Here is a 27,019-nt window from a genome sequence, read left to right as displayed (position 1 = left end):
TTTTCAGTCTCTCAGGCTCTGCCAGTGAGAAGGAGCAGAAGAAGCCGGGAGGAAGCAGAGACAGGACACCTGACCCAAACTAGCCAAATGGGTATTCCATACCACAGCATGTCATGCCCAGTATATGAACTGGGGGGGAGTTACCTGGAAGGGCAGATCACTGCTCTGGTCGGGCTGGGTATCGGTCAGTGAGTGGTGAGCAGTTGTATTGCGCATCACTTGTGTGTATTGTTGTTTTTTTCCCTTTACCCCTTCTGGTTTTATATTTTCTTCCTTTGTTATTTCCCTTATCATTATTATTATTATAATTAGTATATTGTCCTTTAGTTATTAAACTGTTCTTATCTCAACCCATGAGTTTTGCATTCTTTTGATTCTCCTCTCCATCCCGCTCGGGGTGGGAAGGAGGGGTTGAGTGAGTGGCTGAGTGGTAGTAAGTTACCAGCCGGGGTTAAACCACAACAAATGACTTGTTAGGAATTTACAGATATAAATGGGGAGTGTTACACTGGAAGATTATTAGAGTTCTGCATGACAGCGATAAATACAGGAAGGCAAAGTTCTCATTTGCTTGGTGTCCTCAGGCATGTAGTTATGTGGCCGTGGCCTACAGGAAGTTCTTGTAGCTCTTTAAGAGCTATTCCACATTTGGCACACGTTAATTTATACCAGTCTGTACCTTTCACAAATACTGTCTTATTATGTAATAGTAAATAGTTTAAAAATACTGTGTCCAATATATGTCCAGCAATCTGACTGACCTCTTGATGGGAGAGGTGGGCCAATCCCAGTGCTGACATTATGTCATCAGTAGCAGTATTACATAAAAACACCCTTGAGGGATGGAAGTGCACAGTGATGCTGAACAGAGCATTCTTGTATCTGCCCCATGTCCAGAGAACCAAATTGACTTTGGAGCAGTAAATCCAGCCACAAGATTTCATGAAAAAATACGCAGAATACAAAAGATAAAGTTTTGCTAAACATCAGTACTTTGGAGAACTGTTTGCTGGACAGTGTCAGGCCACATTGTCCAGCTCATGAAGTGGATGTAACACTGCAATCCACTTCTCACTGAATATCCTTAATATTTTAACCCCGTTGAAAGCTCTTTGCTGAAAGATGCCACATGGCAGAGAGCTAACCGTTGTAGTGCTGCTGCGCACTACAGATTTTTTCTGGAATATTTTGACTGACTGATTAGGATCCTCAGCTCAGGTACAGACTCCTGTGCTTTCACTGCACTGTCTTGGTATTGTTCCTGCCTTGCTTGGAGCAAGCCTATTTTCCATATCTTCCAGGAAAGGAGAACTTCACTGAGTGAAATTTCTGAAATGATAGCACCCCGAGGCTGGTCTCAGATGCCAAACCACAGCCCAAGGGCTATCCTGCCTGCAGGCACTGTTCCCTTGGACAGAGAGTACTGGAAACACTGCTTTTCACCCCAAACCAAGAACAAATGCTATTGTGAAAGAGCAGAGAACTTCAAAACAAGAATAGTATCTGTCACCACCCACGCAGTGCTGTGAGTTGAGCCGGATCACTCCCTGCCCCAGCTCTGAAATGCAGCATTCACCCCTGAGAAGCTAAATCTGGACAGTTTAGCTCTTCAACTTGGTTGTAAACTTTTGAGAAAGACTTATTCACCAGGGATGTATCTGCTTGGGCCCTCCAGGGTATAAGCGAGCTCAGTCTCCCAGTGGGGGATGTAACTGTGTGCCGGCATGGGAATAGGGCTTGATTGTGCAAAACAAACAGAGGGAGTTAACCGGGTAATAAGTGAGTTCCTTGGCACTTTCCTACAAGAGCAACATGTTTCACAGTAAAAGCCCTGAGAAGCTTCTCCTCTCTTTTATTGGAATGTGAAAAGTGGTCCTAATGAACACCGGGTGTTTGACAGAAGGCAGCTGGACAGCAACACTCATTTCAGAAAGCACAACTCTTCCTCTCCCCTTGCTTGCTTGGGTGTCCCCAGGATCTGCTCTGTGGCCTCAGACAAGCATCCTGCTGCCAGGGAGGGACCCCAGCTCCGCAACACCCTGCAGCTTACTCTCCGCCTGCATTGCTGTAGGGGCAGGAGAGGGACTGAACCGTAGTCTTGCTCTGATGGGGTTAACCTTAAACTGGTTTGCTCAAGAAAGCAGCAGGAGAGCAGCAGTTCCCAGAGGATGCAGGCTGTGCTCCTGCCACTGGCTCACAGGATGCCAGGCTGCAGGAGATCTGGGTGTCCCAGGAGAGTCTGTGACAAAAGGCAGATCCCTGTGCCCAGCCTTTTGCCGTGACTTCAGGGTAGCAACTTTCTTTTATTAGAAAACGGAAGCTGAGGGCCTTATCTAATCCAAGGGCCAGGCAGCTGGAGCCTGAGGAAAGCCAGCTTCTTTGTGGAGAGACTGCCAGTAAAATAACAAGATTGAAACCCATTGTACCATATACATTTGAAGCATTTGGGAAAATTCCTGTGTTGCAGATGCCTTGCATGAGGTGCTTGGATCAGGGGTGTACACAGGGCAGGGGGAAATTTCTTATGCACAAAACTCGCTGAGGCTTCAGTGCCTCAAAACCTGAGCTCCTCTGAAAATTCAGTGATGTCTCAGACTGCGGATGCCAAAGTTGAAATTCCCTTTCTATCCCCCCAACTTGGTGCTTTTGATAAAACATAAATTTCTTAGCACTTACTCCCTTCCCTTCTGTTAGGATGGGGCTTCTGGGGAGTGTAATCCAGGGGTCCCTGCTTGCACCATATTCCCAGGAGAGGGAAGGGGAGCTCAAAAGTATTCCTGAGCTCTGCACATCTGACAGGAGATGCAGATGAAATTTTACTTCTCTTTCCCCATAGCAAATATGGAAAGTCACCAAGCCGAGGATTCACAGGAATTGTCATGAGCTGTATTAAAGAAAGATGCAGGACACAAAATTCTTCCTAAGATTTCCTGCCTCAAGCTCTCAATTTATACCTCATATTTCAAAGCCATCTTTAAAAAAAAACAACTTGTCTTGACTGTGGAGACAGCAAGTCTATGTCAGAAAAATTTTCATATGATGACTGTGAATTAAAGGTGCACTCTGTATTCCTTATCCATCAGAACAGCTCCCTTGGCCTGTCACCAGTTCCTGCTGCTCACCTGAGCTGAAATTTATACTGGTGCAAACTGGAGCAAAGAAAATGGAAGAGGCTCACTACTGATGCTCTAAGCTCTGCAGCAAACAGATTAGTTTTCAAGGTTATGCCTTGTCCACATTTATTACATTGATTGATAAACCATAAACATGTCTCTGCACAGAGGCTTGGATTAACTGTGGAGGACAACTGAGAAGATAAATTGGATTAACTAAAATCAGTTTTGTATGGCTGTAGGCTGCTGGAGGTCTCTTTTACTCAGTCAGATTGTATCCGATTTGTTAAAATACTTTTGAACATAGTGGTGGCATGGTGGCCCTTTACCCTGGGACAAGAGGATTTGGAGCTTCCTTCCATATCCAGTCCAGACATGTCTGTCCACACAGAAAGGCTGTGATAGCATGAACAGGTCTTTGGTCCAACAGGAGTTTTTCAAGGCAGCTCACATGTGAGGAAAATCTGCTGAAAAAGCAGAAGGGCCATAGGGTCCATCCTGGAGCGCAGAGTGGTCCATGTGCTTCACATCCCAGCTGTGGGGTTTGGGTACCCTCCAAGGGTTTCCTCCTCAGGCAGGTAGTGGTTTGTGGCATCAGGTCACAGCATCACTGACCTTGCGTTATGCCAGCTCAGTCAGCTGGTTCACAGAGGAGGAAGTAGGACTTGGGTGCTACCACATCCCTGCCCAAGCTCTGCCTTTCGGTTGTTCAGGGACAGTAATTATGAAGGAGGTTCTTGTTCTGCTGCTGTATAATTGTACAATGCACAGTGCAAGCCTTAATATAACTCTGAGTGAATTCCTTTTGGTTTTCACCTGTTCTCTGAAAAGAGATTCAATCTTGAGCCAAACAACAGAGCATTCTCCTAGCAATAAAATCTGTATTGAACACAGGGTGACGGCAGTGCTTGGGCTGGAGTTGCTCCCAGGAGCTCTTGCAGGAGGTCAGTGACTTGGTGCATCTGTTGCCTTTGGTTTCTGAACTCAGGGTAGCAAATTCAGAAAACTTCTCCTTTTCCTACAACAATCAAAAAGTTGTGCTTGCAGAGGGGTGAGGCAGGGAGCAGGGTTTGGATCATGCCATAGAGACAGCATAGGAGGAGGAAAGATGCTGACCTCTTGTCATGGTTGTTTTAGAAGCAGCTGGTGATCACTGGGACATCAATTTCAGCGAAGAGTGTGCTGCCCTCCCCACCATCAGGGCTCTCCGGCACATGGTAGCCTTGCCGAAAAATCGCTGCTCTCCTGGTGCGCCCCAGCCCCCGGAGCGCGAGGATCGCCAGGACATGCTCCTTCCTGCAGAAACCAAATGAGACTTCACTCAGTCCTGTCGAGCAAAACCAGCTGGAGACAGCACAAAGTGCCTGGGAGCATCCCCTTGCTGCACTGGATGGGGGTCTGCAGCATCCGGAGATGCTGAGCCAGTGAGCATCAGCTTCTACCACCCGGTGCTGCTGGGACACCACTGCTCCTGCTGCTGGTGCTTCGGGGAATTCCTCCTCTGTCTCCACACACATATGATGTCATTTGCAAGTTTTCCTGAGAGGCTAAAGACCTTTTATTTGATGATTATTTTGAGCTGAGAAATGGAAGTGCTGTTTAGGAAGCTGATAGACACTAATTAGAGTAGAGCTAGGAAAGCCAATTTGGAAACATATCCTGTTCCAGTAATCTCAGCATATACAAAATCAGCAACATCTCCAGGAGCTCAGGGGAAGAATTACCAGAGACCTGAACAGGAAGCAATGCAGGTCCAGCAGGTTCCTCCCTGTTTTACAGACTTAATGGTTAAAATAATATTACTCAATAATGGAAATAAAATAGTATTACTCAATAAAGGAAATAGATCAACAAAGAGTATGAACCTTAAAACCTGGCTTGGGTAGAAGGCTAATGATGAAAAAGTACCACAATCACAGCCTTGTAAATGGCTTTTCTGCCTGGAAAATTGTTTTCAAATAACTGAGCCTGACTAGCCATCATTTACTTCCCCCATCCTTCCCAAAAGAGGCACTGCCTCCTTCACCAGCTTAGTCTGGCCACTGGGGTTCAGGCTTCTTTGTAGTTGTTGCTGGAGAGGTGTGTTCGTGTAGAAAATTACTGAGGAAAAATTATTCCTTTTCAAGTCCATGTCTTGAATTTCCCCACACAGATAAGCCTGATACATATCTGACTCGCTCAAGTTAAATAAGCCTATGAAAAATTTTGAGCCTCAGTTTTGTGGAAAAAAAAATATATATATTTAATGTTGGGGTTTTTTTCTTAATATTCGAGGGTCCACTTCAGTGTTCTGGGCAAGTTGTTAAATCTATGGTATTTTGACTGTATAAATGTTATCCAGCAGGAGCTCTGTAACCAGCACAGGGCAAAAACCTTTGGTTTTCTTCTGAAATGACCCTGATGAAATGGAATATTTTGCAAGCTGTACCACTGATGTTCCTTCTCAATGAGTGGCAGGAAGCTGCAGAAGATGAGGCAACTTCTGATATGCAGCTACTTAGCTATGCACAGAGCTAGTCACTCTATTTACTCTTCCAGGAGCCTTAAATTTTGCAAATGCTGCTTTGGAACAGCAAATGGAAAGTACAGAAGAAAGAATTTGTAATTTAATCCAAAACTTAGTGGTTGTGTTGAAGCCGTTTCAGGAACTGCAGCTGAACTCTGTCAATGTCTGCTGCACTTTGAAGTCCGAGCTTGGGAACAGGAGACAAACTATTTGCTCCAAAGCTGAAGCCTACAAGTTGGCAAGCTGGGCTGATACTGGTGATGCACTGAAAAGCAGCCTCAAGCTTTACAATGAAACAAGATTGATCTGGAGGAATAAAAGAGTATCCTGCAATAGGAGGCATGGGAATGGTTCAAAGCTGTGCAAAGAGAGCTTTAGACCTGACATTGGGCAGCATTTCTTTACCCAGAGGTTGATCACACACTAGAACAGGCTTCCAAGAGTGGTGGTCAATTCCCCAAGCCTGTCAGTAATTAAGAGGCATTTGGACAATGCCCTTAACACCATGTGTTAACTTTTGTACAGCTCTGAAGTGGTCAGGCAGTTGGACTAAATGATCCTTGTAGGCCTTTCCAAACAGAAACATTCTATTCTATTCTGTTCTGTTCTATAAATGCTTTTGAGGTAATTTGTGTGCAACATAAGATCCAGCAGATGGGGAAAAGAGAAAAATTATACAGCTATAAATAATGAAAAGTAAGGTGGGATTCCCTCTGTTGCTGGCACCTTAACCTCTAATGTGTAGCTACCAGCAGAGAAGCTGAAGAGCTTGGGGAAGGCATGGGGCAAGATGGCACTTTTTTGGGATGAAGCCCAGCTGTTTTGGCATCTGCTGTTTCATGTACCTGATATCTGGATAATCCTGACACAGCTCCTTGACGTACTCCTTGATTTTGTCTTTTTTCTTCTCCCCAATGATATTGGCAATGTGGTGCATGGCGGGAACGAGCCAGTCAGCATCAGAGCCCTGCAAACAAAGAGGCACAGGGGACCACTGGGGGGGATGTACTGCCCTTGGGTGGGCAGGGTGCTGCTAGGGGACAGCAGCGTACTGGATGAGGCAGCTTTGGGCCGCAATGGCAAGGCATCCCAGGAAGCTCTGCTGGGGCCTCCTTGGTGCTCATGAACACCCCAGTGACCCAGGCCCTGGGCTGGGCGTTGTGGCTGTGGTCTGGGACAGCAGTGAATGCCAGAGATTTCACCTCCTGCAGCCTAGTAGTTTCACGTGCCTCACCTCTGAGAGGGATCTGCCTCCATGGGGTTTATGCCCTGGACACCTGACTTTCTGCAGAATCCAAGGAATTCAACTGTGGTTTTCCTGAAAACCCCAGACTTAGGCTGCCTTGTCACAAAACATGAAAACAGCCACAGTTTTCTCCCCATCGCTTTCTGGTATGCAGACTGTGTGCCTGAATGGACCTTCCATATAGACTCATCTCCATGAGCTGTACCAAGGGCAGAGATCCTTTTGAGAGAAGTTGCATCCCATGGCCCAAGGGAATAGGCCCAGGAAGAAGTTGCCATGGGATGAGTGTGATCCTACAGCACATGAACCACCCTACACAAAGCACCCATGCACCTGGGTGTGTTAAAACACCAGACACTGCAATCAGAGAGCCTCCAGCTGAGCATGCACAAGCCCCTACTACAAGAGTAGCCACTGTGCTGGAAGTCCACACCATGAACCAGCAGTAATCACTTTACTTTCTCTCTTTTAAGCACTTTCACATTTATTGAGGCTTGCTCTCCTCAAAAGCCTGCCTGCTGGGTCCCCTGGGAGCCAAGTGGGGACATTTCACCTCTGGGAATGGGGAAGCCAAGGGATGCCAGGAGGGAACTCACATACCTGATCAATGAGCATATTATGAATGATTCTGGCTTCCTGGTTCATCTTGTTGCTCACTTGCTGCCGAGTCTCCCTGTTCATTTTCCATCTGGGTTTGATGACCAACGTGATGTATTCCCTCACCACGTACTTATGAACATCACGTAGAAGCTCCTGGTTAAAAAAGAGCAAGCCTCACATTTTCAACTTGGTTCCCATGCAAGGCCATGGCAATGAGAGAGGACAGGGGAAGCCCTCAGGTCTTTAGCAGCAGCCAAGAGTATAGAGGAGGTACACAAATGCAGCAGATGGTCAGCACACGCTGCCCAGGCCAGCCCTGCTGAAAGGAGCTGACTGCTCGCAACACTCACTCCATGGCCATGGAAATGTGCCTCCCCCGTGAAGTAACCCTTGAGGGTCAGTTTGGACCCTCAGTATCGAAAGGAGAAATTTAGGATTGCTTTAAAAGTAGGGTTTGGTAGTGCTTGCAAATTTTAAACATAGAGCTGTTGTCAGCCACCTGTTTATTTTACAACCGCACAGATGTGAAAGGAGCTGATAAGCCTGCAACTCACGGAATTGTAATGCTCAGTGATGAAGTTCACCAAAGGTTTTTGTTCCTCTTTAAAGAAAGAAGATCCCATATTTAAACTACGGAAAGGAAAGGTGTTGCTTATTCTCACTTGGAAGTATAGCAATAGCTTGAACTCCCCTGCATCAGCAGTGCCCACAGTTATATAAACAGCCCCCACCGCAGGTGTGACCACAGCCTGCAAATGACAGTGGTACCCCCCAACATCACTGTGCCCAGGGGACCAGCTGCCTACCTGCCCCATGGGCTCCCTCATGTGCTGCAGGTGCTTGGAGAACTGTGAGACTGCAGACGCCAGCGAGTCTGGCCTTTCCATCAACAAAATCCAGTCCTTGGTCAGGATTTTCTTAAGGAGTGGCTGCAAAAGAACCAATTCACTGATGGCACTGGTAATATTCAGACTAGTGGATGCACTAGTCAAAGGCACCCGTCTATATGTCTTCTCAGTGTGGCTGCACCAAAAAGCACAGAACACTGATGGCACACTAACTCTCTGTGAGACACACTAGGAGTTAGGCACCAGGGGTTTCTCTTTCCCCCCTGGGAATTCAGAGCCACATCTCCCCTTTCTGGGTAGGTGCCCCAGTGCAGACAGAAGCATCACTCCCTGAACAGGAGATGCTTTGGCATTAAAGGCTTACTTGGGACACCCCATTTCCTTGCTTTGTGCTGCTTTCTAACCCATGAGCTATATTTCTTTAGGTAAGTATTTGTATTCCTACCATAGGGATGAAGAAACAGGTGTGAATGTTAACCAGGCATGGCTAGAACAGGCTGTGGTGTGCAACCATGTATACTAGCATTACACAGGTTTGCACTAGCTATGGACACGACAAGTCAGTTGGTAGCGAATCTGTTGGAAATCATCCCAGTAATCTGTCACCCCTCCAGCCTTCCCCACAAGGAAATTATAAATCTCTTTCTTGAAGCACTTACAGGGGGCTGTCTGCACTCCCTGCAGACCCATGTGTCTGCACAAAGTCTCACTGTGATTTTACTTCTGCTCATTTCTCTGATGGGGGAGGGAAATAGCAGCTGCAAGCATCCCCAAACTGATGCCTTGTGGTCAGTGTTGATGTGGGAGCAATGGCACTGTTTCCTGTCTGTCTTGGGTACAAGGAGCTCTGACCAAAAGTCCCCAGTGGGTTACTTCCCTTGCTGAGTCCCTAGAGCTAATATGCCTCGACATAGAAACACGGCAATATCTGTGAAAGGCTTCTGGGGACACCAGGAGGAGACTGGAAATATCCCTAAGGGATCCTAAGGCTAAAATAACCCTTCTCCACCACATTCCCTGTGTACTTTTATTCTCTTAGCTCTAAGGATTCTGTCTTTATATTCCTGGCAACCTCCTTCCCAATGATTTTCCCAGCTTGTGCCCTCCTGCTGTGCTCCCTCCTGCTGGAGGGCTGTTTAGAAATGCTTTCTCTGCTCTCAGTTCTCATGGTATTTTGTCTCTCTTTCGCAATGCCTTGGCTTGACTCCTTCCTTGCCTGTCCCTTAGGCTCCAAGACAAACTCTACAGTTACTGGAAAGTTCCATTGGCCAGGGAGGTTTGGCTTAGACAGGAGCAGTTGCAGTACTGTGTTGCTTTCTGCAATGACCTCTTATGCTTGGTGATTGGAACAGGAATTAGGTAGGTCAAAAGAGGTGGGACCAAAAGCTTAGTTTCTTTCATCTCTCATACCAGCTAAGGCTAGTGGACCTCATATGGCTGAGAGCAGATAGTGCTGTCTACATCACCCAGGAAACACAAACTGCATAGCAGCAAGTTGCCTTTTAGGCCTCTTTACATAAGTTAAGCTGAGATCAGAGCTTTATCAACTGATAGCATCCTCACACTGAAAGAGTCAGTCTTTCTTCACCATGGAAACAGCCTGGAAAAATCACAGAATTCTGTCCTGTCTGAAGAGACTGATAACTCCATGATCTTAAAGGTCTTTTCCAACCTAAATGATTCTATGATTCTGTAATAGACCATGATGGCAGATCTACAAATAAGTGTAAGTCAAAGCCCTGAAAAATCCAAATATTTTGATAGATGGAAAAATGTCCTATTGGTGGTGTCCAGCTGATTTCTCAGTGCTTCCCGATGGGTAAAGTTTCCCTCTACTTCTTTGCCTGAGATGCTGGAAGCCACTAAATAGTTTTTTTTTTGTTGTTGTTGTTGTTGCCATTGTGCTAAAGTAAACAACTTGACAAATGTATCATTGCTCATAGGGAAAAGCTCACAGGATGCTTTGGGTTAAGGAGGATTTCTACACATGTTAGACACAATGCATTTTGGAGGGACCATAATGCCATGCACTGAAAAACAAGGTCTACTTGGCAAAACAAAGGAAGGGAGGTAGTCCTCAGCTGCTGCACTGGTCCTGCACATACCTGCTATAGTTACAAACCAGTGTGCCCAAGATGCTCTTACCTGTGCTTTTTTTCGTAATTTGTTTGAAAATATACTTGTGAAGTTCCTTGTCAGAGCTGCCACAATCTTCTGCAGTTCCTCAGTGTTGACTTTAAACATTGCTTCTAACCCTGACCTAGAGAGAGACACACGCACCACCAATGTGTTAATGTTGAAAGGTAAACTATTACATTGCCACTTTATCCAAATTGGCATCTTGGGTGTTAGTTTAAGTAAATTTGTGTAGCTAGTACTTCCGCTTGGAAACACCTACTGGGTCAAAGTAATGACTCTTTTACACAATCCTATATAGTGAAAATTAACCACAACTGAATAACTGTGCTTAAAAACCACCTATTTCCTCATCAGGTGGGATGGTTCAACCATGCGGAGGAGTTGCGTAGGCTGGTTACATTTTCACTTGAGCAACGTTTCTGCTAAATGATCTCCAGGTACCTGAGAGAGCACTGGGGCATTATGGGGTAAGGGAGACGTAAATAATAAAGCCAAAGAAGGGAAAGCTGCTGACCCTGTGTCCCCCAGAGCCTGGCTGACTCACTCCACACACTATCTATTGGCAGCAGTGGGGATGGTGAATGACCAAGGTGGAAACCCATGGAATTTCCTAGGGACAGTGCACATTTTCACACTAATGAGGAAGAAAACACAACTTCAGAGAGATTAATGAAATCCCCAGCTGTATGTGTGGGCTTTGGGGTACTTTGCAAGTTCCTGGATTTCTTCTCACTTTCGATCCTTTCCTCATTGTAACATGCTCTAGGGGGAACCAAAGCAGCATCACCAAAATGCTAGTGGTTCCTGAGCTTCCCGGGATGTGACACATCCACTGCTGTGACTAGAGTGTGACGGGTTCCTGCCACTGCCCAGTAGCTATTTTGTTATGTCTGAAGCTGCTGAAGCAGGACTACGAAACACCTCACAGCATCCCTCTTACCCCGGGTTGGGGCTCAGGTACATAACTCCTGCTGAGCACCACAAGTCTGGGTCTAGCATCCCCAAAATCATGCTATTAGGTCACCTACCTCTGCCTTGCAACTCATCACCCTAGGCTGACAAAATGTTTAACTCGACTCGGGAATAAACCATCCAAACACCTTCCAGCTCCCTGCCTGAGGCTGGCTTCTTCCTTCGCCATGTTACAGTCCCCAGCAGGGAAGGGAGAGCAGTTTTCTGCAAGGGCAGGAGGAGGCAGAGAAAGCCAGCTCGTCGGCGAGGTTCGCATTGCTGGGGAGACCCTGCCATCTAGAGACTTCCAGGCGGTAGTGCTCACTGCGGCTGGAGCCGTCGGCCGCTGTGAGCATCGCAACACGAAATCCTCTGCATGACCTGCATGCTATTTGGCAGACAGCACCCCTGCGGCAGGCCGTGCCAGGCAGCAGCACAGCGGCATGGGCTGGAGGTAACATCTCAAGGTGGCCAGACGCCCGGCATTAGCCCCGTGCCACTTGGCTGAATTGGCCTCTGATGAAGCACCACATCTGCACGGCAGGGATGACCCCAGATGCTGAAAAGCCCCTGAGCCTTCTTGGGCTGTGTCCTTGCATGGCTGCAGAGCATCCCCCTCAGGGGAGTCTTTGATAGGCAGAGCTGGTGGGCATACTGCTTATCACAGGCCTTTTCAATGCATGGCTTCAAATAACTAATTCATAACACGTGCAAAGCTCTATAAATTCCTGCTGCCAGCAGTGATGGCAGGGGTTTATTTGCTGCTTTCACAGATTTTCCTCCAGCCCAGTGCCGAAAGCAACCTTTGTACTGGGTTTGTGGTGCTAAACTACAGAACCAAAAATGAAATAAACCCACCTCTGAGGCTGAAAAGGGTGGGCTGAAAATTAGCTTAAATCTTTCATGCATGCATCACATCCATCCCTGCTTCTGACTCTTCACCCTTGTGACTTTAATCTTCATCTCTTGGGGAGCATCTCTTCATGAGGGGAGGAAGGGCTGTAGGCTGAGCACCCAGTGGGGCACCCCAAGGAGACCTTGGTCTTTCCTTCCTGGATGCTGCCACCCTCCCAGACCCCAGCAAAGCAGCAGCTCAGTTTGGGGGGAGCAGACTTACAGCAGGTCATGAAAGTTGTTGATGTAGGCGACAAAATAGGGTGCAAAGATGGGGCTGTCCTGGGCAGTGCTCCACACTACAAACTCCTCCTCGAACCTGTGGGAGAAGACACACAGGTAACACTAATGGTGGGGGAGCCACAGATTGCTCATCTTATGTGTACACAGTGGTGTCAGGAGACACTGGTGGCTGCCCCAACCTATCCCCTGTGTATAAGGACATGTTTTTACCAGCTGTCGTAACATGTGTGTGCACTGGAGGGGAATAGATGGCAGATAATTATGGGTTTAGGGTGTGCTTGCCTGAGCAGGTACACACCACTTTTGGAGAGTTGCCAGGAATCTCAGCACATGAAATCTCTGCCTTTTCCTCACACTGAGGGATTAATTGCAGCTATGGTACTCAGGCTCATCAGTCTGGTTCTTCATTGCTCTGGCTTTTGGGGCAATATAATTTGTGCCCTCTTAAGCACACAAGGAAAGGGTTTACCTCAGGGCTGATTTTCCAGCAGAAACGGAATAGGAATGGGGATGCACGTCTACCTTTCCCCCCATAACCTCAGCTGCTGTTTCTGTGTAGCACAGCAGTCACGGTTTTGACAGCTGTTTCACAGCCAGGTCCACACTGCTGGCAAGAGGCTTTGTGCTCAGGCAGGCTTTGCTTGGTAGCCCCATTCTTTGTCAGGAAAAAGGAACCTGCTTGGGCTAGCCTTAGCCCAAGCATCTTGGGTTGGTTTAAGAAAAAGCTGAAGTTTCAGTTGTCTTTCATGTGGGACCCCTTTATGTTGCAGCTTGTATTTAATGCCAACTTGCTGGGTTTTTTTAAAAAAAAAAGGAAAAAGAAAAGGAAAAAAAGGGAAAATATTTTGACAGATAACAAAGAAAAAGGAAAAAAGGAACAGAGGAGAGGAAAAAAGCAAATAAATGGGGGTGTGGGGGCTGTGGGAGAAGAAGAAGTAATGGATGGAATATCAGTACTATGTTTCTCCTCTAAAACCCAGAGAGACTTCAAAGCCAAATAGCTGGTTTGAACTACGCTGCTTGCTCAGGACATGGGAGACAAATATAGATCACTGGGCTACTAGATATGAAAGGGGCATATAGATTGGGATATAGATACAAACAGGAAAAACACTGCCTTTAGTGCACTTTGGACTCCTGGCATGCCCTGAGTTCATGATCATGAGCTCTCTGGCTCACTGTCCTCACTCCTGCAAAACATCTATTAGCAAACTCCCTGGTCAGTGCCTGCAGCAGGTGAAAAATTTTAAAGGTTAATGGCAAAGTCATTTTAGTCTTGCTCGGAGCTGGTTCATCCTGAGCAGCCTTTCTCATCTACAGATGACTGCTCTGGAAAGTAGCTGCAACCCCTCCAAAACACAGCCCCACCGGAGTTGCTGGCACCCTCTGTGAGCCAAACCCCTTCCCTAGAGCATCCCCAAAGCATGTAGTAAGGAGTAAGATCTGAGGCCATAACCTGGGGACTACCAAACAGAAAATTTCAGCAGAGACATGGGATCCTGTGTCCTTTGGCCAATGGGTAAATTTTTAAAAGACTCAGCCTTAAGTTTTGCCTGGGTGTAACACAAAGGATTCCATCTGCAAGAGAAAAACCCTCTCAGCAGGGCTCTCCCCAGGACACCCAGGTAATGTTTTGGGCAAGCAGGGTCTGGATCTGAAGATTCGTAACTGCTACTTGCTCATGGTTGCAGCTGCAACAGACCAGCATCCAACACCAGCAAGATCCCAGAGCAGCTAGCATTTACTTCCTGGAGCTCTGACCTCAGATTTTGGGACTCCCAAGAGTCCTATCTGGGTCTGTTTATGACTCCCGCTGAGTTGTTCTGCAGCTTGCTTATTGTTGGGCTAATTGTCATCTCTAATTCTCTCAGGAGCAGGCCCATGCCTGCTTGATGCCAGCGTCTGGCTCAGTGCATGGACCTTTTCCCTGCTTTTTTACCAATGTGGGACTCATTTGAAAGGAATGTGCTGCCCGCAGCGGTGATGACCTTGGTATGAATTCACGCAGCTCTGCCAGACACAGCTCAAGCATTTTTGTTTCCAGGCTTCTGCTGATTGCTCTAGATATCTTCATGTGCTCCCCGATGATCTAGAGAAGGTCACAAAGAAAACTCTCTAGTGAAGGGACAAGCAAGGGCAAAACATCCTTCACAAGGGTATCACGCAGCCTTGGTTAATGAAAGTGACTTGCCTAGCAAAGGGGCAAATGGCCCACTTGTTGCCAGGCGTTTTTCATTATTCTCTGGCAGTTCTAAATATAATAAACCAGGATGGGCCAAGAGGCACAAACTGATCTGTGGCATAATCATTGATCATTGATGCCTAGGGTCAGGCATCACCCAGAAACCTTGCTTGCACTGGGGCCCCTCCCTACCTCCCATTCCCACAACCGTGCTGCCTCTCTAGAGTGAGGCAGCCTGCTCTAGCACTTCTTGAGGCATCCTACCCATCTGCTAATCCAATTCAGACATGCCTTCCCAGTAATCACACAATGTGTAATATTCCTCTATGGAAAAAGAGTCACTGTAGCAGGCAAAACTCTTTGATTTTCTTTCTTTTTCTCTCTCTCATTTAATTGAAATGACTCAACCTTTTGAGTGAGGAGAATGAATCAAAACCCCTCCTGGATTTATTACCCTGTAGTCTCTAAAGCTAGTAGGAGCTTTTGTTTTTGTACTGTTTAAATTGGAGTGGCTGTCACTGCCTACTGCCTTTCTGTGGCTGCCACAGCCCCAGGACAAAGACGCTCTTTCAGCCAAAGGGTTTTTCTAACAAACCTTTTCTTTCCACCTCTTTTTTCCTTTCTCCTTCTTCTTTCTAATCAAAGAGATTTAAGGGCTTTAAAATCAGTTGCCTATTATGTTGCTGACACAATTGACAGCAGGTTTAATTTGCAGCTAGAAGGCAAGCGGGAGAGCTAAAAGTTGTAATAAACAGCATTTTCTGCTCTAATGTATTCTGCTAGTGCGTGACTAACATAAATTATCGCAGGAGGCAGTACCTCCACCCCAGAAGGTAATGATCCCGTTTCCCTGGAGCCACAGAGCCCCCCGCACTTTGCCCCGGTTCATTAAATACCGTTTGAATATCTAAGGAGAGTGAGGACTGGTAGAGATTTTCCTTCACTTCTGGGTGAACTTCCTTCTCCCACTTCTCTGTGACCTCCAGTCTCAGGATGTTTCCAAAATAGCTTTTGATTTTTCCCTAAATGTTTAACATAGGAAGGAAACATCCAGCTCAGGATAATGAAGCAAACATGAGAAAACTGCATCTGTGCATTTTGCTCTCTTGGCATATATATAAGGCTCATGTGTGTGGTGCAGAAAGGTAAGCAAAGTCAAAGGTCTTGCTCCAGACCCTGTCAGGCTACACAAGATCTCAGGAAAAATCAGGAGCTGTGGTTTGTGGGGGCAAGGTACAACTTAAGCAAGAGCAGATCTCCTGGCAGGGGAATGTTTTGTCAGCTGCTTGACTGCTTGATTGCAAAGTTCTCCAGCAAGTGTAAGACACAAGGTCAGGATTAAAGATCAAACTGGTCCTTTCTGGCAGCACAGCCACTTGAGTAAGTGGCAGCATGGTTCAGTCCTGGCTGATAAATCAGTCTTGTTGCCAGTAAAACAAAATGATCCTTCACCAGCACAATAGAGCAATACTAATTGGCGAATAAGCTGGGTACCTTGAGCTCACCTTGAGCAGTGCCCTGCTTCAGAAATGGTTTGCAAGAAGATGACTGAACCCAGCAAAGAGCCAGGAAAGCACAGTCTTACACAGGGTCCCAGCTAAGGATGGCAGAAAGGCAACTGAAGAAGGGGCTTCCTAGGGGGAGTGAACCATGGGATGATCCTCTGGCAGCGTCATGTCTAGAGTTGTCTGCATATAGCAAACCTCAGATGTGCTGGAGGAGATCATGTGCTGTGAAAGTAGCAGCTCAAATGCCTTTACATCTGGCTTTGAAGTGCGTTCAATCTGCTGAAGCCCAGCTATGACCTTTCGGTAAGCCTCTGTGCGGGTCTAGTACAGTCCCTTTGGCTCTGTGATTATCCAGGTTCAGGCTCATGGCCTGCTTGTGCTTTTTATTAAAGGCCATTCTGCATGGTCTTGGCAGGACTCGGCACCTGGTGGAGCTAGAAACCACGATGCAGCCATCTGAGACCTTTACTGAGAGGCTGGGGCTCCCGAACGTTCCCTGGGGGCATGTGGGGACAAGGTCAATGCTCTCACCTTTGCAGAAGTGATGTAGTCGTTTTTCAGTTTATCCCAAACAGCTGGCGTTAACAGCAGGGACAGGTTTTCTGTCTTAATTTCTGGTTTGAGATCGGGGTTACCCAGAAAGAGTTCACTGGAAAGGTTCAAAAGAACAAATTATGTGGCCTCAGAATGTGAGTAAACCGATGGAATATTCATGTGGCATGAGCTACATAATTATTAAGCTGTGAGAAATATACTTCAAGCTAAAATTGCAGTGCTTGTTTTCAAGCTTTTAACAAGAAAATCTTTTCTCCCTATTCAAAATCTTAATTATTCAAAACTAAAATGATTTAAGGTTCCAGCCCACCTTAGAAATCATGAGACTTCTGAGTTGTTTGGACATGAAAAGTGCCATGTGAATTTACTTTTTAAAATAAACAACCTGAAGCTGATTCATTTGCCTCTGAGCCTGCAAAATGTCTTTCAGGGTAACTCCTGTAGCAGTGTGCTGCTTTGAAATTAGCTGATCTCCCTGGCTCCCCTCCAGTGTCACATCACTGCTTCTGTCAAGCTGCTATTTTCCCCTGTGCATTATCCCTAGCAATTGAAGGTGGCAAAGCAGGTCCTGCTCTGCGCAGGGCAGCCTCTGGTAGGCCCTCCCATGCCTGGAACATGGACCAGGACAGTATCATGGCTTCTCCACAGATGGAAGCAGTTGGTGGATGTGCAGCTACAGAGCCTGACTCCAAAGTCGCTCAGCTGATGCATGATTTTATCACTCTCCTCTGCATTGCCCATGTAATCAGGCCAGCTGATTAGCGGGGAGGGAGGGAGTGCTTGTGCTTCTCCTTCTAGGGTGAGAAACCCGTTATTAGCCTGTACAATTGAACGTGCTACCCTTGCAATCTACCATGGACCATGGAAGCATTGTGTCTTTCAGGGTGATAGAGGTGGAGAGGAGAAAGAAGAAAATATTCGTGCACTTGCTGAATGTGGGACCTGAATTGCAAGCAGTAACCTGGTTAACAGGGAACACAGCTGCAGTGTCCTACAAAAAAAAAGGACACCAGTGGATTTAAATACAAACTCTCCACCATGAGTGAAAGGACTGTTTCAAACATACGCTGAAGGAGCTTATTCCCCGCTTTCTTTTTTTTCTATTTGTTTGAATTGTAGCATCAATAATGAGTTTGGGTCAGACAATTTCTTATTTTTTGAGATTGGTCCCAAGAGGGGATGAATTTCTTACAGAATGGGAAAATCAAATGGAAACAGCCCAACACAGCAAGGTGATTGCAAGCAGTGCCCTAAACAGAGCAGGCTCTCAGTAAGTTCTTTCACAGCAAGGTAGAGAAGTACAACAGGGGTACTTCTCTTTGGTGCAGAACCTGGCTGCTGAAGCTTGTTTCTTCCCCCTTTCCTGCAATATCAGGGTGCCGTACAGTTCCTGGGGCTGAGGATATGCACAAATTTCCCTCCAGAGGAGACTGGCAGGCGACATATGAGGGAGAAGGGCAATGGGATGGAGTGTCATTCCCACAGCAGTCCTGCCATAACACTTGTCAGCCGGTGCTACGATGCTGAGGGAGTAACACACGTGTCATCACAGTCACCACACCATAAATGGGGTTTTAGGAGCAACTGACAAGTTTACAGAAGAAATCTTTTGAGGGCTGCTCAAAACAAAGACCATCTGCAGCACAAATGCTCCTGACCCAAAAGCTACCCCAAGCTAGGAGTGATCTGAGCAAGTGCTGCTGCTGCTTGCTCTGCTCCACCACCCTCCTCCCTGTCTATTTTTGCACACTTTTTGACTCAGTATTGCTACTTCTGCCTTCTCTCCCTCTTTTGTTTGTTTAAGGGGTGCCAGTTGGTTTGTGCTGTCCCACCACTGATCAGCTGGTTCAGGCCTGCAGACCAGCTACCGGGACTGACATGATTTTGCTTTGACGTAGCTGTTTTTACATGCTTATTACCAGACGCATCTCCTGTGGACATTGCCTCTCTTTTCCTTCCCACCCCACTGTGTATATCTGTTGGGTTTTAGCCTGGTGTGATGGGCGGTAGTCAAAGCGAGTGAATAATTGAGGACACTGACACTCAGTGCCTGGCCCTACTACAGGTGCCTTAGGTGTCTCCTTTGGCTGCAAAAGGAGGCAATGTCCAGCAACACAGTTTTTACTGCTGTTGCAAAGAATTCCTGCCTTTACTCCAACACCCGGAGTGCCCTGAGTATGGTATTTGATAAGTCCATACAGCTTCTAGAATACTTTAGTCACCCCTGGATTGCAGGGAGCTTTTAAAGGTCCTAAAAATTATGGTCCCCCTATTCAACCAGCAGGCATGTCTGAGCCAGAGCCTTTGTTTTCGTGTGGTCAATTACACATGGTGGTGTCTTGGCGCCTCCTCAAGATGACTGACCTGTGAGCATGGGGGGTAACATGGCTTCTTTCCAAACACATCAGAGTTTTAATTAAACAGGAAGAAGGCAGGGCTCCCCCACAGGTCACTCCCTGTGCCTGGAAAAGTCACCAAGCAGCTGCAGGACCTTGCAAAATATTTGCAGAAAGGGAGTAGGTTTATCAGAGCTGCAAGGAGGAGCCTCCTGGAAATGGCTTCAAGCTGCGCCAGGGGACGTTTAGATTGGATATGAGGAAAAAATTCTTCACCAAAATGATTATCAAGCATTAGAACAGGCTGCCTAGGGAAGTGGTGGAGTCACCATCCCTGAAGGTATTTAAAAGACGTGTAGATGTGGCACTTAGGAACACTGTTTAGTGGTGGACTTGGCAGTGTTGGGTTAATGGTTGGACTCCATGTGATCTTAAAGGTCTTTTCCAACCTAAATGATTCTATAATTCTACGTGAGAACAAGTGGGAGAGGGAGGGGAAAACAGAGTAATTTAGATCTGTGGAAAGCAGCAAGTGCTTTATCCACAAACCTTTGTCCCCACCTATTAATAGATTAGCTATCTGTCTCTGCTGTAGAAGTGACCGTGTCTCTCCCCCTTGCTTAAAAAGCTGAAAATAGCTCAGTGCTCTTGAAGTGCCCTGTGGCCCTGCCATGCTCTGGAGGAGGCTGAGGTGGTGTGGCAAGTGCAGCAGCTTACCTGCAGTAAGTGTTGGCCACCCAGTTGAGCAAGGTGTAGAGCTCGTTGAATTCCAGCGGTCTCTGGGAGAGATCTTGCAAATGTGAGGCAATGGCCTTGTGAAAAGCCTCCACATACAAGTCACACACCTGGTACTCCTCCGGATAGCACTTTTGTACTGATAGCTTGATTTTTAGTAAGTCTTCACTCAGGTGTTTCTGGAGGAAACCCAAGTGAAGATTAAGCCAAGAACTGTCTTCTTCCTTCAATGCCATGGGTACCCTCAGGACCCTTTTTCTAGCACTCTCATTGATAGCTTCCCTCCACACCTCCTTCCACTTTCTGGGCATGCCAAGCGAGTCTGACCCAGGACCACCAGCACTGCCTGTGTTAGGATGAGCTGCTTCCTCGTAGGCAATTAAAGTCACCAGGGAGGTCAGCATGGTATCCTCTACAGTGGGATGCTCCAGTGTTCCCACCACGATGGCCTGGATCACATTTGTGATGGAGTTATAAAGCAAATCCACATCCTTGGATTTCCGTACAAACTCCTGGGGGTTATCTTTGTATTTCTCAGCATCCCGTTCAGTGATAGTCTCATCTTCCAAGTACTTGATGCTTGCAAATGCTTCTAAAAGCTGCCTTTTCTGAATAAGTTCATTGATTTCCATTACTGCAGAAAGAAGGGGGAGGGGTTGAGACAAAGCAGGCATTAGGTGATTGACAGGGGGTATCAGGACAAGGTGGCTCACAGAGAGGCTGCAATTTCCAGGTCCCAGCAGTGCCCCTAAGACTGAGCCCCCCAAATCTCCAGCTCCTGTTTGACACAGGAGACAAAGCAGTGGAAATGCAATTACTGCGAATTGAGCCACATCTCTGAACTGCTGCTTTCAGAGGTAGGAAATATCAAATAAAATTATTATAGGCCTGCAGGAAAACCTCAAGCGATGGCTAACGAGACTGCAGAGAGGGACACTAGCATCTCAAGCTGCATAAAACCACCTTTGGCTCTGCCTGTCTTTAAGTGCGGAGATGAAGTGGGACTGGTAGCAGGAACAGCTCGGGATATACCCTACCAGTAGGATTTCCTTTAGCATGGATCCCCTTGTTTCCCAGCACACCAGCATGCTCAGCACAGCTCTGCTGCTGGACTGGCCACTGCATTGCAGCCCAGCTCTGGCATCTCTGGCTAAAAAGGTGCTTTAGTGTGCTGTCCAAGAAGTCAGGGAGAGTGCCCAGGGTCTGGCTGGAGGGAGCACAGCAGGACAGAACCCTTCGAGCCTTCTGAGCTCCTGGTCAGACACTAGATGGTCATGTCTGCCCCCACCCTACTCCCTCATGTCCTTCAGAGATACCAAGGCCCTGGGGGAGTGGGATACTGGCTTGGGCATGCTGTCCATACATTTTCAGGAACATTCCCAGTTCAGATGTAACCTTGGGCAAAGCCTGGGCTCCCCTTCTGGCTTGATTTTGTGCATTATCAAGTTTTCCTAAGACACATACACAACTAATATCACAGCTAAAGCTGCTCCTGCATTTCTGAGGGCTGAGCAAAATGCTAATGCAAACTGCAGAGGTGGTCCCTGGTGATTTGCATTATGAGGACTCCTTGAGATGTAGGGATCAAGGTAGCAAGCCAGCGACTAGCCCATCCGTGGCCTGCCACCCATTGCAAGCCTGTGCCTACCATAGCAAATGCCCTCTTAAAGATGCTTCTTACCTGTTCCAGACACTCAGATGTTCTGTGAATGCTCAGACTCCTCTCAGACAAAAAGAGGGACTTCTGCAGGTCCAGAAGCCACAGCTTTTCAGCTCTGCAGTTATTGCAGTCTGCACTAACCCTTTGGCTGGGGAATGAGGAGAGTCTCTGGGATGGTGATCCCAGGATCCCAGCAGGAGGAAACGAGAAACACCAAAATATGTGAAGTTCATCCTCCTGGGGTGTTTCAGGTTGGGTGACCTGGCTGTTCATCGCCTGTATATAAACCTACAGTCAGATGCCAAGCACTGCCTCTAGACAGGGACATTTGTTTTCCAAGTGGTGACCACTGCCTATTTGCCAGTAATATAAGAAGTATTTGTCATGTGTTGAGACGATGCAAGAGCACTGTTAGATTTTGAGACTCCCTGGGAAGATCTCACCATCTCCAGCATCATAACAGATGCTCTGAACAGGAGATCCCACTGTGATACTGGGCATAAAGCAAATATTAAAGAGGAGAAGGGAAAGGGTATTATTTAGGCATGTGTGGCTACTGCTTCTGGGACTCAGATATATAAAATGATACAGAAAAAATGGAGAGCACTCAAAAAAATATATGGTTTGTTGTCCATAACTGATACCCTTGGGCTTGTATGCAAACAGATTTTATACCATATGCACCAAATCTATGCAGCAGAAAATATCTGTATGAAGACAGAAATATGCCAAATAACCCAACTATTGATGCACTATAGAAGGCATAGAGCTTTGAGTGCCTGTCTGGAGCTACAGTTACTTCTGTGCTCAGAGGGGAGGGAGACTGTGGCAAATAACTTAGCCTCTTCTAGATAAATAAATATAAAACCTGTGTTTGCACAAGTACTTGCAGTGAGAGACTAAAGGAATACATTCTGTTCTGTTTATCAAAGTTAGAAAATACCATTTAATTACTATCTAGGATTATTATTCAGGGAGGTGATACTGGGTGCTAAATGGATCTTTAATTTAGCAATAGGAGACCAGACAGCTGGTAGTTGAAGGAAGATAATTGAAAGGCAATTAACCATTATGCAGCTTAATGGTGCACATGGTGGAGTCTCTGTCGCTTGCCATATTTATCTCAGGATGGGATGTGTTTCTGATAGAGCTGCTCCTCTAGGCCAAGCACGAGTTATTGTGCACAGTATGGGTCTTATTCATTCAATTCCTCAGCTTGTTTATTTGGAAGAGATGAGAAGAGCTTACAGTAACATTTCCTATCACTCCTCATCTATGACCCTTTGAGAACAGACTTTCAAAGTTTATGAGGTGGGCTCAGATCCAGCTTAACAACCTCACAGTCTACCAGTGCAAAGCAGTAAATAACTTTATGGCACAGTAGAGCATATTACAGCAATGAGACAATGCCAGCCCTTATATCTGATCCCCATGCCATCCTATGCAGTAGACCAAGATTTTTTTTCTAGAAATTTAGGCTGAGGAAAGGTCAAGCATGTTGACCCACCTCAGTCTACCTCCTGGTGGATGCATTGTAGTGCCTCTGCCTTAAGAAGGTAGAGGAGAGCGGTGCTTAAACCAAGATCAAAGTCATTGTAGTTTGCCACACTTGGGGAAAAGCGAGAGCTATGCTGAAGGTCGTTATTATAATTTGACAAGGACCTATCTATATAATGCTGACAAAACACATGGGAGTAGCCAGCTGGAGGAAAACAAATCACATAATTACTTGCAGCACCGCTGGTGTGAGAAAAATAGATGGAAAGTCAGTGTAAGAGAGCAAAGTATCTGTGGAGGTCTCTTTGCAAAGCAGTCTCTAAGGTTAAGAGCCAAGGTGGAGGCTCCAAAATAGATCACATCCAGACCAACCTTTTTCCCTATCAAGACCTTGCAGCAAGACACAGAGTACATACTGCAGACTATCAGTCTGAGAGCTGAAGAGCAGAAATTTCCCAGAAGCACAATGCAGACAATAATGTAGGAACAGCCCATATTGCACTTCTAGATATTGTCAGACCAGCAGCTCACAAACTGTGCTCAGCACACTGGTGGCTGATAATGTATGGTGGGAGATATATCCGCTGGTACATGAGCCGACAGGCTGATATGCTTAAACTAATGCAGTGGAGGCCACAGAGCAGCATGTTCAGTGGTAGGCGACCTGCCCAGGTAACACCCCAATGAGTGGGTGACAGCTGTATCTACCCCATAATGAGATGCCTGTTCTTTAGCACCTCTGTTGGGCCCAGGATTTGCAGAGTGAATTACTTGAAGGGGACATGTATTACACTGGTTGTTTTGCTTCTTACCTGAAAGAGGTTTTCCTTGAATGGGCTCTGCTTCTATCTTCTCACTAACCTCCTGCAGGCCATTACAGTTCGTGGTTTTGTTCTCATAGCTCTTAGGGAATCGCAAAGAAAGTCGTTTTCCTTTCCAAGTGCCAGTACCTTCCTTTTCTTTCTCTTTGTTCAGACTTCGTTTTGATTTCCGGATACTTAACATTGTTTTAATACCTCTTTCAAAGAACCCACTGTCCATGCTATGCAAACTTGGGCTGCTCAGCTCGGAAGCAACCCCCCTCTTTTCCTTCCCTGGACTGTTTGTTGGTTCTGAGGTCACACTCCTCGGGTCTAACTCCATATTTCTATTCATCATGTCTTTCAACACGGGTGTTTTTCCAAATCACTGAAATGCATAAAATAGCAGAATTAGGCTGTCTCCAGAATACAGTGTCTCCAAAGTCAGTCCTGGACTGAAAATGTGGTTCATCCCTTTCCTGTGCCTAATAGAAGGACAGAGCAAGTCTTTGCCGGCTGTAGCTACTAAAACTATCTCTCTACCCACAGACGCCAGGTGCTGGCCTGCTTTTAGCTCTGGAAAGCTCTATTTAATTCCATAAATCAGGCAAGTGGCAGCTGTTTCTACAGCACCAAGGAATCACTAAACACCAGAGACACTGATATCTGTGTAAATGTGCCATTTTGTTTTGTAACAAGATAAGTTTTTGCTTTCCATTCTTCTAGGTGGATTTCCAGCCATGTAGGAATGATAACCTTCCCTGGGTCTCACTGAGGTATTGTCACTTTCTCTTGTGGATACAGCAACTTTGGGTTGCTCAAGCCCTGACCTGACGCTGCTGGAAGGTGGCCCGTGGTCGAACAGTGCCTGGTGTGTGGCTGAGCTCTTCTCTAGTCCCTTCAAAACCCGAGCAATCTCTGCTCTCCAAAACATCATGGTTACAGCGCAGGAGGCTATATGGTGCAGTAAGGGTTCACATCAGCCACATTTCCCCACAGCAGGCTCAAGGCAGCTCAGTGATAGGTTTAAATCATTAGAAACAGCTATTGTTTGAGGTCACCCAGGAACTGCCTGTCTCGGGTCTGTGCAGCTCACAGGAGCCAGAGATTGAAATGTGATTACAGTGAACAGGCATGCTGGGACTCTGGAAATAGATCTCATGCTTCTTTGATCTGAGTTTGGCCTGAGTTTTCTCCCTGGTGCATGATTATTTCACAGGCTATAAACTGCAGGGATTGCATCTTCCCATGGGTTTGCTGAGCTGATCACACAGTGGGGCTCAGACCGTGCGTCACACCCTCTCAGGGGAATATTCAATCATTCACTGTCTTGCTTAGCAGCTCAGCCCATCACAGCCTATTCAGAGGGTGGGAGGGAGAGGAGGGGACCCTATTTTCCAGAGATTTCAGTAGGAAAGGGGGGTGAGTCCCTAGTTCAAACTCCACATGGGGCTTCTGTGGCCAGAGTGGAGCAGCAGCAATGATCAAAGGGGTGAGCCAGGGAAGTGAGTGGAGGGAGCCAGGGAAGGAGGGCCATAAGATGTGAGCTCATGGACAAGGAAATAGAAGGGATACACACCCCGGTACTGACCACACCAATCCTCTCCACAGCAAGCTGGGATAACGCAGGCGTGATCCGCAGAAACTGAAAGCAGCTCCGTGCCACAGGAGATCCCAGGGAGATGTGGTGGTCGGCAGGCAGCTCTGTGGGGCAGAGGTCCACATGAGCTCATGCACCTCAACTAACTGGAGCAGCGTCCTGCCTACCTGCGCCGGCCAGGGAGCTTCCTCCAGGAATAGCGCTACACTCCATCCTCCTTTGCCTCCTGGAAAAGGGCTGTCAGAAGTGGGAAAAACAGGCCTGTCCCCAGACACACAAAACCTCCAGCACCTTCACCTGTTATCTCCTCAGGAGAGACTGGCACTGTTTCACTTTCATTCTACCTAGGCATTTAAAAGAAAGGAAGAGGTGTGTGAGGGGGGAGGAGCACTGAGCGAGTTCCAAGGTTAATTATTCACCTTGCAAGTGGGACCACAGGCTCAACAATGGGGTGAGCTGCTCTGCTGAGCTGCTGAGAAAAGTATTTTGGCACCTGGTCCTGCCCTTCTGGGGTGAAGCCCCATGGTGTCCAGGTGTGGGAGTACAAAAGCAGCCCCGGAGCTGCCATGTGGGAATGGGTGAATTTCACCACCTTCTGTCTTGTTTCCGGAGGTCACGGGTGGCTTGGTCCCAGTAATGATTGCCAGGTGTGAGGGACTGGGAGCACTGTGTCCCGTGTTATGTATTTGTATATTCACCTCCCCACTCCTCACTTTGCCCCAGGGGCACTTATTTCCACGGGGCTGGATGCTGACCCTGGGTTCTTCCCCCCCTCAGAGCTTTTGGGCACCATGGGGGCAACTCGAAGCAAAGGAGCAAAAGAGGGGTTCAGAAGGTTTAAATGACATTGAACAGTCACTTGGCTTGTCACTGTGTGTTGTGAGTGATTTAAGCCTGGGGAGCCTAAGGTGCCTGGCTGGACACAGTGGGCAGTCCCAGGTTGCCAAGGCACTGGTGGTAAAGCAGGAGAAGAGCACAAAGGAATTTCTGCCACTCCAGCCAGTAGATTGGCTTCATCAGGGACCAAAATTAAATGCCTCAATGCAAATTCACATGGCATGGGGAATAAACAAGAAAAGTGTGCATGCCTGCAGGGCTATGATCTTACTGGCACCACAGAGAAGTGGTGGGATGGTTCCTATGCCTGGAGTGTTGGAATGGAGATACAGGCTCTTTAGGAAAGACAGGCTGGGGTGAGGAGGAGGGGGTGTAGTCCACTATGTCAATGACCAGCTGGGGTGCATGGAGCTCTGCCTTGGGATGGATGAGGAGCTGACAAAGAACTTGTGGGCCAGGAGCAAAGGGAGGGCAGGGACAGGAGACGTTATAGTGGGTGTCTGCAACAGGCCACCCAACCAGGAAGACTGAGCAGATGAGGCCCTCTTTAGACAGAGAGGAGCAGCCTCATGTTCACAGCCCTGGTCCTCTTGGGGGACTTCAACCACTCAGATATAGAATCATAGAATCATAGAACAGTTAGAGTTGGAAAGGACCTTAAGATCACCTAGTTCCAACCCCCCTGCCATGGGCAGGGACACCTCACACTAAACCATTTCACCCAAGGCTCTGTCCAACCCGGCCTTGAACACTGCCAGGGATGGAGCAT

At 47.1% G+C, this 27,019-nt stretch overlaps 1 protein-coding gene across 2 annotated transcripts; it reads right to left on the bottom strand.

Moving 5' to 3' along the window:
- Positions 1-2,864: 2,864 nt before the first annotated feature.
- On the bottom strand, positions 2,865-25,990 carry EXOC3L4 (exocyst complex component 3 like 4). Of its 2 annotated transcripts, none has more exons than XM_061464056.1 (12): positions 25,551-25,990; positions 23,826-24,201; positions 19,839-20,490; positions 16,762-16,879; positions 15,619-15,744; positions 14,529-14,629; positions 12,521-12,616; positions 10,459-10,573; positions 8,272-8,394; positions 7,466-7,618; positions 6,465-6,586; positions 2,865-4,409 (listed from the first exon to the last, which is right to left on the bottom strand). In XM_061464056.1, the coding sequence occupies exons 2-12, from the start codon at positions 24,169-24,171 to the stop codon at positions 4,247-4,249; spliced, it is 2,115 nt and encodes a 704-aa protein (XP_061320040.1). In that variant the 5' UTR covers positions 24,172-24,201; positions 25,551-25,990; the 3' UTR covers positions 2,865-4,246. The 2 variants fall into 2 exon arrangements, with proteins under 2 accessions (XP_061320040.1, XP_061320041.1); XM_061464057.1 differs by lacking the exon at positions 25,551-25,990 and adding an exon at positions 25,405-25,501.
- Between the last annotated feature and the right edge of the window lie 1,029 nt (positions 25,991-27,019).

The sequence above is a fragment of the Pezoporus flaviventris genome, unplaced genomic scaffold (assembly GCF_033815535.1).
Source record: "Pezoporus flaviventris isolate CSIRO_AGI_PZ_B2104156 unplaced genomic scaffold, CSIRO_AGI_Pfla_v1 ptg000036l, whole genome shotgun sequence".
NCBI classification, from domain to species: domain Eukaryota; kingdom Metazoa; phylum Chordata; class Aves; order Psittaciformes; family Psittacidae; genus Pezoporus; species Pezoporus flaviventris.
This window is presented reverse-complemented; position numbering and strand designations above follow the sequence as displayed.

Excerpts from the sequence above, each read along its gene's own strand:
- EXOC3L4 (XM_061464056.1), bottom strand. The coding sequence starts at position 24,171 with ATGATGAATAGAAATATGGAGTTAGACCCGAGGAGTGTGACCTCAGAA. Across the intron at positions 15,745-16,761 it reads ACTACATCACTTCTGCAAAG|GGAAAAATCAAAAGCTATTT; the intron begins GTGAGAGCATTG and ends TTAAACATTTAG. Across the intron at positions 12,617-14,528 it reads CTGCGTGAATTCATACCAAG|GTTCGAGGAGGAGTTTGTAG; the intron begins GTCATCACCGCT and ends CTTCTCCCACAG.